The following is a 9,865-nucleotide window of genomic DNA, read 5'->3' on the forward strand; positions in this document are numbered from 1 at the left end:
CATATAACAGCAACTGTTTATGCAATATTGGGAGCCCAAGCTCTTTGCACCCATCCCAAATAAGTTGAAAAAATGTAACTAAATTCTCACTTGGAAGCAGTTTTGATAAGATAAGCTTTTCCCATAAAACCTGAAATATGACTTTCTTTAAATTCATGTAAACTTTGGACCATAGGACTCTTATTGCATTTTAACTCTCATCCATGAAGATGCTCGACTGTTGTACTGTAAGTCTTCTTGCTGTATTTCTGAATGCGTATCACATCACGCATGCATCTGAGATACCCCCTCCTGCCTCCTTTGCCCGTTTCTTGTGTTGCCTGGAAGTCCTTCGTGTTTTCACTCAGCCTTTTTCATGCTATGTCAGTCTAGTTTTCTTGGTGTCTGATAGCCAGCAAGAAGGAGATGTTGTCATTGAGTGCTGGCCTAATTCGAACAGTACGCTTTGCACATTTTACATTTTTCGGCTTTGCTTCCAGCATATGAAACATAAACAGGACTTCTGTAATACAGTTGCATAAATATTCATCTAAAAGCCACACTGTACTGTCCTCCCATTAATTGCCATGTTCCATGTATTCGTGAATGTCTCTAACTAATAACTAGCTGTCAGATTTTGATATTGTTTGTACATTCTTGAATAGCATATCCACATACTTTATAGTCTTCAAATTGTACTTGGAAAATAGTCGCATCTGGCAACACTGAAAAAAACCTTTGTGCAAAATCCTCACGAAGGCCTTGATTGACTTTGTGCGTCCTTACAAAGTGGAAAGAGCACGGTGAAAGATGCGGAGCAATTTCAAAGCTTCTTTTCTGCCATTTCAAAACAGTACCGAGCCGACGAGTCAAGTTAATCATCAGCCGCAGCCCCTCTCATTCAGCAACAATGCCAAAGAGCCATGCATCACCGCTACTGACCACTTAAGACATCCACAGCTCTACAGAGCCCATTCAGCAGCAGTCAAAAAAGAAATCAAGGCTATTTTTTTCACTCTGCTTTTATGTCAAAGAGAGCAACTGAATGTGTGATTGAAGGCGGTGAGCTAGGCGTTGGAAGGCAGCTGGCACTCGACAGCATGAAACCCTCAGCAATTCATTCCTTATACCCCTCTTAGACTGGAACATAATACACAGCATTATTACAGAGTATGGCTGTAGACGAGGGGCAAAACACTCTCAAAGATCCATTGTGATTGCCAGTCTTGCCTCGCTTACTTTCCGCTGGATTTATGGCTTCAGTTTGTGCCATGATTTCTGCATTGAAATGAGGAGTGAATAAGGAAAGCGTGAATGCTGAAATCACTTGATAATGGCAGTGTTTTTCCTTTTTGCTTTTTCCTCTTCTGGGCTAAATGAATGAGCTTTATCGGGATTTTGTTTTTTGGAATGTGATCAGCGGGGTAATAAAAGGTGGAAAATGTCGCAAACTGCGAGTATCAGCGGTACAAGTCGTGCTTCTAAGCTCAGAATTCTTAGATACTTTAATCCCGACTCGATATATTATGTTCTGTCTTTGATTGCTAGGGTCTTGAGCTAAATATGTTTTTTCATATCTCATCTGAAAGCTTCATATAATAACATATTAGAATTATGCACCAGCAGTCGTACTAGTAGCAAGTGCTTTTTCTGTTCTGTTTCACATTAAAAGCCCCTATATGCATGAAAACCTGGCAACATGCTTGCATTAGTTGCATAACGCAACTATTAAAATAAATACTAACAAATGAAATTATCATTTTTATTCATCAGATTATTAAAAATTAGATTATTTAAAGAGTTTCTAGTGCAGCGGCAGAGGGCAGTAGGGTTTTTTGCAGATCATTTGGTTGTGCAAGCTTCCTTGAGCAATGAGAACTGGCGCCTGCAAATTTAAGGCCACAGTTCTCAGCCAGACAAGGGTGGACTGCCCACTCCAGGTTGGAAATGAATTGCTGCCCCACTTGGAGGAGTTCAAGTACGTCGGGGTCTTGATAACAAGTTGCGCCTCAAGTGGACGCGTTCAATTGCCTCTGGGTCTTGATAAGGAGCTGGGAAGGAGTGGAACAGGAGGCTAGCAGGATTGATGCATCAATGCAGACGATGTGCCACTCTGGTGAAGAGTGAGCCGAGTGTGAAGGTGAAGCGGCCAATTTACAAGCTAAATTTCAATGAAGCTGTGTAAAATAAAGTGCAATAATTTGCAAGTCTCATAAACTCTTATTTTATTCACAACAAAACTTAGAGAGAATTCACTATTTTAAGGAAAATATTGGCACAGTTTATACTTGATGGCAGCAACACGCACTAAAAAAAGTTGGGACAAGATCAAGTTTACTACTGTGTTATTTTAACACCAGTCTGTAAACATGTGGGAACCCATGACACCAGTTGCTGGGCTTCTGGGAGAGGAAGGTTGTCCCATCCGCGTCCGATCTGTTGTTATGGATGCAGAACTCTCTTTAAAAAGATGCGATCAGATTTGTAGGCAGCCAAGTCCGTAGGGACTAATACACCCCATAGCATCAAGCATGCAGGCTTTTGAACAGCGCTGATAACAATCTGGATGTTCCTTCTTCCCTGTAGTCAGAATGCTGCAGTGTCCAGAGCCTTAACCTGCATTTGTGGATGGCACAGTGAACTGTGTTCACAGACAGTGATTTGTGGAAGTGTTCCTAAGCCCATGCACTGATTTCCATTAAGCAATCATGCCTTTTTCAAGGGCATCCAATACTGATTTTTGGTCGTGTCCCTCGCACACAAAGGTTTCTCCAAATTCTTTCATTTGATATTTGGTACTATAGATTATAACATGTTGACAGTTTTGAATTTTGCGTATTCTGAAATTCTTCCACAGTTTGCAGACAGTCTGGTGAACCTCTGCCTGTATTTACCTCTGAGAAACTCTGCTTCTCTAAGATGCTCTTTTTATGCTACTGACTGTTGCGAATGAACTTATTTGCAAAATGATCTTCCAGCTGTTTCTTTGTAATATCACTTACTTTTCCAAACGTTTTCGAGACATGTTGCTGCCAAAACAATTCAAAATGAGTCAAAAAGTAAAATGTTTTAATTTAAATATATGACCTGTTTTTCTCTGTTTTATTGTGGATGAAATATGGGATTATGAGAAAAGCAAATTCTGAATGTATTTGCATTTTACACAGTGACACAACTTTTTTTGAGTTTGGAGTTGTACCAGTCCCTCCTACCTTCACAGCCAAACACTGTGAGCAGTGCCCGAAAGAATACGTTTGCAGAAAAAAGCGGTGAAATGAAGTTCCTCCCATGAGTGTTTGGGCTCGCCAGGGGAGTAGCTCAGCCATTCAGAAGGAGCTCAAAGTGGAACCACAACTCCTACAGACTGAGAGACCCAGCTGAGGTACTTCTGGCATTTGAATAGAATACCTCCCAGTGAAGTGTTTCACCATTCTGGGTCTGCCCTGGACACACTGGAGTTGGGAATTTATGGAAAAACAATACTAAACACATTTTAAAAAATGATTTTCTACAGATATATAATTAACAACAACGTCAGTTCAAGCTTTTCTGAACAAGTTTCTGGCATGATGAAAGAAAAACGCGTGTGCCCATACACAGAAAAGAGTCTGCTTGAGAGAAATAGACCTTAACGGGAAAACTGAAGAAGACCTCTTTGCATAGTGAAAGAAAAATAAATCCAGTGTGAATCTGGGTTACAGTAAGTGTCTATTGCCAAAGTCATAAGGGCAAATGCATGACACCCAAAAAATCTAAATAAAATCTATATTTTTCTTTATTTCCCTCTGAACATGATACAGGTATTGGTCATATTAACACTTTAATGCTGGCAAGAAATGTTTTTAAATGGAAGCAGTAATCACATTTTTAGACATGCATGAAACAAATGGAGTTTCCATGAACTGAGCAGTGGCGTTCAATTCATAAATCATGAAAAACACTCAGTGCAACAACTTAACCTTCTTATTTTTCCCGGTTCTTTTCTGTTACGCAGTTCCTCCATAGATTTTATTCAAGGCTTTTTCGAATGTCTTGTATTTCCCTTATATTTCTGACACCTCTCACCCAGATTCTCATTTAGTGTCAGCAGACCTGTATATCCTGCACAATATGTGAGTCACATTTTGGACAAAGCATGTCTTGGGACTGCCTCGGGCTCTAAAGTTTTAGCATAAGTCATTATGTCAAATAATAGCAGCTCTTCATGGTAATTTGTGATGAACCACGTAACCAGAATTAATTAATTTTGGCTACATGGTTCGTTTCAGAAGGAGCTCCTAATCCTTTCAAACACAAGCAAACGTATGACTAACTTTCTCCAGTCAGTTTTCATCTTCAGCATTATCCCCCATTTCAGATTAGACATCAGTAGTCGCATAGCAACAAGACTGAAGTAACGCTCCCTGCGCTCACAGCTGTGCTTTGTGTTTGATCAGGAGAAAAAACACATCCTATGTGGTCATGCTCTTATATATCATCCGCTGTGACATTATTACAGAAGTGAATGCTTTGTGGAGAAAATGTGTCAATCTTTGCTGCAGAGGAAACAGCTGCAGCAGGTCGTCATGGCTGATTACTAAGAGGAAAGGTGAAGAAACATAAGGATTTTGCACAAAGGGTCTATTATTTAAGTCTGGTGCCTGAATTATTTTCTTTCCTTTTTTTTACTACTACAAAGCTATTGTAGAATCTCACGGTTTAAAAAATATATATAAAGATGTATCATTTCCCTTGTAACTCTCTCCTCCACCTGCTTCCTCTCTAGATACATATGTTAAGCTGACCTTACTTAACTCCATGGGCCATGAGATGTCCAAGTGTAAGACCTCCATCTGTCGAGGTCAGCCCAACCCAACCTACAAAGAGACGTTTGTCTTCCAGGTAGCTCTTTTCCAGCTCTCGGACGTCACGCTCATCCTATCCGTCTACAACAAGCGCAGCATGAAGCGCAAGGAGATGATTGGTTGGATTTCGCTGGGCCTCAACAGCTCTGGAGAGGAGGAGCTCACCCACTGGACTCAGATGAAAGAGTCTAAAGGACAGCAGGTTTGCCGCTGGCACAGCTTGCTGGAATCTTAATGGCACAGCAAGATGGCGCGCGGGCATAGCTACACGGCGCCGCCGCCATCTTTGTCTCAGATGGGCAGGAAATGGAAATGTTCAACTGGGAAGCGGGAGTGCGATGCCGTCCAATGAACCAGCGTCAGTGGTGATGAAGAGACGGGAACACAACCACATCTGCACTCAGTTTCTCAGCTCGGCATGGCATAAGCGATTTCATGGCTCTGTTTGGCTAAACAGTCATGAATTAGTTTTATGATGAGACATGCTATTTTCCATATACTGCCGTGTAATGACCTTTAAGTTTTTGTAGATGGCATCTTTTTGTCTGCTGAGCCGGTTTAGCTGGGGCTAAAGATCATTGAGCAAATTACACCTGGTAGCCATATGTACCCACACCTCCAGCCGCATAAATACAAGTAGGAGTTTCTAAAGAAGGTTTTAATTTTTGTAATTATATTTTTTTAACAAATATTTTCCAGACCACCTCTTAGCAGATCCTTATCTTAAAATTTAGCTAGAGACAACTTCTTACCTGGAAATGTCAAACGAGGCTGGACATTACCATTGTGTCATCCCCATCGACTTCAAAAGCACAAGAAGTTTGGCAGATTTTAAAATGGCAGTTCTACAATGGTGTAAAATAGGGACTGTAAAATAATTAAAAAGGAAAAAAGCTTCCCACCTGAAGGTTCCTGTACTTCTTTAAAATACTACAAGCAATCTGAAGTGCTTCAGTCAAAGGCAGCTGGACTCCTTTTAGGTTTTTGAAGACATCGTCACCTCTCACCTGAAAGGGTTATTTGCACCTAAAGAAGAAGAGACTGTGAAATACAAATGTTCAGATTTTGGATTCACGCCTCCACTCACGTAAGCATAACTCATGATCTTAGGTGGCGCACTAGACAGCATTCCGAATCAGTCTTTAGAACTGAAAACAATCTTCTGAATGAAAAGTAAAACCTCTTCAGGAACCTAAAGCGAGTGCAGCTGCCTTCAGTTCAAACACTTTAGATTACCATTAGACGACTGAGAACCCATTCAGTCATAAATAGTAAAAAGGGACTCATGGGGGAGGTCAAACTAGTCACCATGGAACTTCCATAAAATCCTAGTTCATACATTGGGAATGAGGTTCATGTACCTCAAAGTGCAAGCCTTGGCTTGTTTAGGATATAACAAAGAGTGACAATCCAAACAGCAACAGCAAAACATTTAACTCAGTCAGAATGCATTAATGGTAAATCAAAAAAGATAAAGCAATTAGAAGAGATAAGGAGCCATGGATAAGGAGCTGTAAACAAAGAAGCAAAAGGCCGGTCTAACAGCAAACAGGAACTTCCAAAGCTAAAAGAAGAAAAGAGACACCAGTGTGTAAGCGCAAAAACCATTTGAGGTTGGTTCCAAACGTGAGTCAGTCCCCATAGACTCCCACTTTAAAATGCCCAATGTAAAGCATTAAAATCATTAAAATGTTTATAGTCTGTTTATGGTCCATCAGCTAAGCCCATTCTCTACTAATTGGAGTCACTGAACTGGATCTCTCCACTGTGTTTATGCTGTTTGTAGCACCTCTAATAGAATTGTCTAACACATAAAAGAGCTTGCTGTGTGGTACAAACCATCCAAGAAATCTCTCACTCCACCCTTTTGTCTACATATCATTAATTCTGGGTCCAAAAACCTAGTATAGCAAAAATACTGAGTCCAAACCAATGAACGCCTTTATGGTGTCCATCTTTTACATAGTCCATAGAACTTCTCCAGATGTCTGATGTGTGAGTCGGAGGTGTGGATACACAGAGCTACCATTACTGGTCATGCTAACTGCACTGACTCTTTCTCTTTGGACCAAAAAATGACATTTAACCTCCTACAGTTCACCTTCCCTCTGTCTTCAGGCTTTAGAAGATCTGGACTGTGACCGGAGACTTTGCACTGGCAGGTCTTTTTATCAGACGTGACCAGCTGATTGGTAACGATCATGTCTTAAATCAGAAATTATATTTTAGTGGATGTTTAGAACAGAGAAGGGAGCACTAGAGGAAGAGGACTTTTCATTTTCTTATTTTGTTTGTTCACCTTTTTTCTGACTGCAGCTTTAATCACTATCACATCATTTTAGAAACATGCATGCCACATGCTCCGTCCAGGGTACCCATAAATGGGACAATTATAAAGTGAATATAGGGACTTTTTCAATTTTAAATGTCCTTTACCAAAGTTTATTTCATCACGCTGCATTGTAACCTGTGCAGTTTCATTCAGGGTGGTGGGAGGTTATAAGGCAGTCATAAGAAAAACAAAGTCAATTCTAAGGTTTTTATGTATCAGGAAAAAATGTTAAAAATAATCTAGGACTTAGCTGGTCTTAAAAGTACATCGTCAGATGAACAGTTTTTAGTACGCCCCTCTGTTACCGACCACATTTATTTTGTCCTGATGAGTAAAACCTTAGAATTGATACTTTCGTTTTCATGGCTGTAGATTGAGTGAGAATTATTACACTTTAATGAATTCCTCTCTGCCGACACTACTGAGTTACAAGCATAGCTTCTCAAGCATCTCAAGCTTAAGTAGAATAAATAAATGTGAAGAATAATAGAAGGTGTCAGACACGCCCTGACATCACTGCCAGGGTTTGTGTCGAGATGACATTCAATAGTGATCATGGAGAAGAAATGAGTGTTTCAGATTGTCGAATATTTATAGAAAACACCAGTTGGAGGACACATTGACTGACTGGGATATGCTATATGTAGGTTAGTTAGATGGTTTTGTGAACATGACTTTTCATTCGAAGGTTACACGCAATGTCACGATTCTTTAAAGAAATTTCCGACACCTTTTTGAATATAAACGGCTCATTAAATCACAGCTAACAGGTGAGACTAAATCCTACTTGTTACCTTTTTCTAACCTGCTCTGGTGCTATAAGAGAGCTGTGGGTGTCCACACAGAAGCCCTTGCCTTATGGTTTTTAGTCAGTTCATCAACTTCTTAAAGAGTTCAAAACACAGACACACCCTGAGAGCACACAGACCTGCATCCACACTTACAGAAAGCACACGCAGTGCAGCACCACTCAGCCTCGCTGGAGGGAATTCAAACTTTTGAGGCAATTTCATTACGGCAGCGAGCACCGACAACCCTGCAGACTGTCTACGGGCTTTTTAGCTGCAGCCGCTTTATCTTTGCGTTTCATATACAGATAAAAAAATATATATATATACTCTTTACTGTGCCTGTGGTTGTGGTGAAAGGTAGCTTTGTGCAGTGTTTACCAAGTGTGTGTGTGCGTGTGTGTGTGTTGACTGGAGAAGGTACAGTAAAGGGGGCGTGGGAGGGGGCTGTGATGTAGGTAGAGTTGTTGCATTTTCTTGTTGGGTGTAACCGTTTCTGATTTCAATTACTGGTTATTAGAAGAAAACAAGCCAAGTCCTGATTGTCTGACATATGCTTTATATTAGTAACTGTTTTATCTATTTTTGTATCAGCAGCCGGGAGAAGAAAATGTGTCAAGCCAGTTATTAGTGAATCAAATATTAACCGACTCCGTGAGCAATACTGTTTGAATTGCTACTCTTTATGATTCAGTTTGTTTACATGGGGGAAGCAACACACGTCTTATAGCTCAGGTCTTATTTACGTTCCCTTTTCTAAAACCAGAGAGGGGTGTGATGGAGACCGGCTGAGTTTATCTCAAAGCAATCTGTCAAGACTTCTCAGCTTTGATGCTTTCTAACAGCTTGAAACAGAAGCACAGCCTTTACAGCACAACAGTGAAACACACAATGCGAAAGACCAAAGCTCATTTGGAAGTGTAGAGATGCACCTGTAATCTGAATCCAAAAGGTTTTTATTTTATGGGATCAGCCTGGAGCCTTTGAGTGAATTTGTATAGTGTGATATTTGATTACCTGTGGGGGGGAGAAAAGGGGGGGGGGGGGGGGGGTGGAATTCAACAGAAGACGTGCAGGGATATATTAAAGTGGGATCACAGGCCCCATAGTTAATAATATTACAATATTATTATCAGTAAAGTAACAGATGAAAAATATTAACACTGCTGGGAAAAAAATCCTCTTCTCTGAAAATATAATTATGCTGGAGAGAATTAGTACCTGAAAACCAACTGGAAATGTTATCCGTAACACTTGATCCATGATTCATGTTCCCTCCAAATACGGAAGCAAAAGAAGGCCAAAACATTTGACTTCTAGATACTGTTACGTTTATAGATTTGAAAAAAATGAAAATGCTTTCACGTTGTAATACTTCAGAAATGTTGTTAAAGTGTTTTTAGAGTTTGCAAAAACCAGAAAGCAATACTATCACAAAAGGAACAACATCATACAATCTGGACTGCCTTTAGCTCTGATGACAGCATTCGACGTGGGATCATTTTGATAAATTTATCCAGCATTTTTTTCCATCTAGAACTGCATTCATTTCTCACTATTATCTTGTTTGACAATGGGAGAGGCAGAAATCCCAAATATTCTCAGTGGCCTTAAGATCTGGACTCTGGCCATGGTCGTCTTTGAATATGCCCGTGACATCAGGGGAGAAAAACATCCATTGATGGAAAAACCTGGTCATTCACTATGTTAAAGCTGTGAGTATATCAGCATATATATGTACCAGTATATTCAGGAAGTCAGCTAACCTCATTTTTTTTAAACGTACAATTTGCTGAACCTAAGGCTTGCCCAGCAGGTACGAGGCATGATGGGCGCATGACTTCATCACCCCTCGTTAGTTAGCCATAAGTCTAGAGCAAGGTAAATCTGGACCACATGACCTTTTACCATTGCCCCAGAGT

At 40.3% G+C, this 9,865-nt stretch overlaps 1 protein-coding gene across 6 annotated transcripts in view; it reads left to right on the forward strand.

Annotated features, from left to right (window-relative positions):
- Positions 1 to 8,989, forward strand: part of syt14a (synaptotagmin XIVa) — a 59,206-nt gene extending 50,217 nt beyond the window's left edge. For all 6 annotated transcript variants that reach the window (XM_026151066.1, XM_026151067.1, XM_026151068.1 and 3 more), the window contains one exon: positions 4,745 to 8,989. In XM_026151066.1, the coding sequence (XP_026006851.1) occupies positions 4,745 to 5,058 (314 nt within the window). In that variant the 3' untranslated portion in view covers positions 5,059 to 8,989. The remainder of the gene's footprint in view (positions 1 to 4,744) is intronic.
- The last annotated feature ends 876 nt before the right edge of the window (positions 8,990 to 9,865 follow it).

Source organism: Astatotilapia calliptera, chromosome 19, assembly GCF_900246225.1.
Source record: "Astatotilapia calliptera chromosome 19, fAstCal1.2, whole genome shotgun sequence".
NCBI classification, from domain to species: domain Eukaryota; kingdom Metazoa; phylum Chordata; class Actinopteri; order Cichliformes; family Cichlidae; genus Astatotilapia; species Astatotilapia calliptera.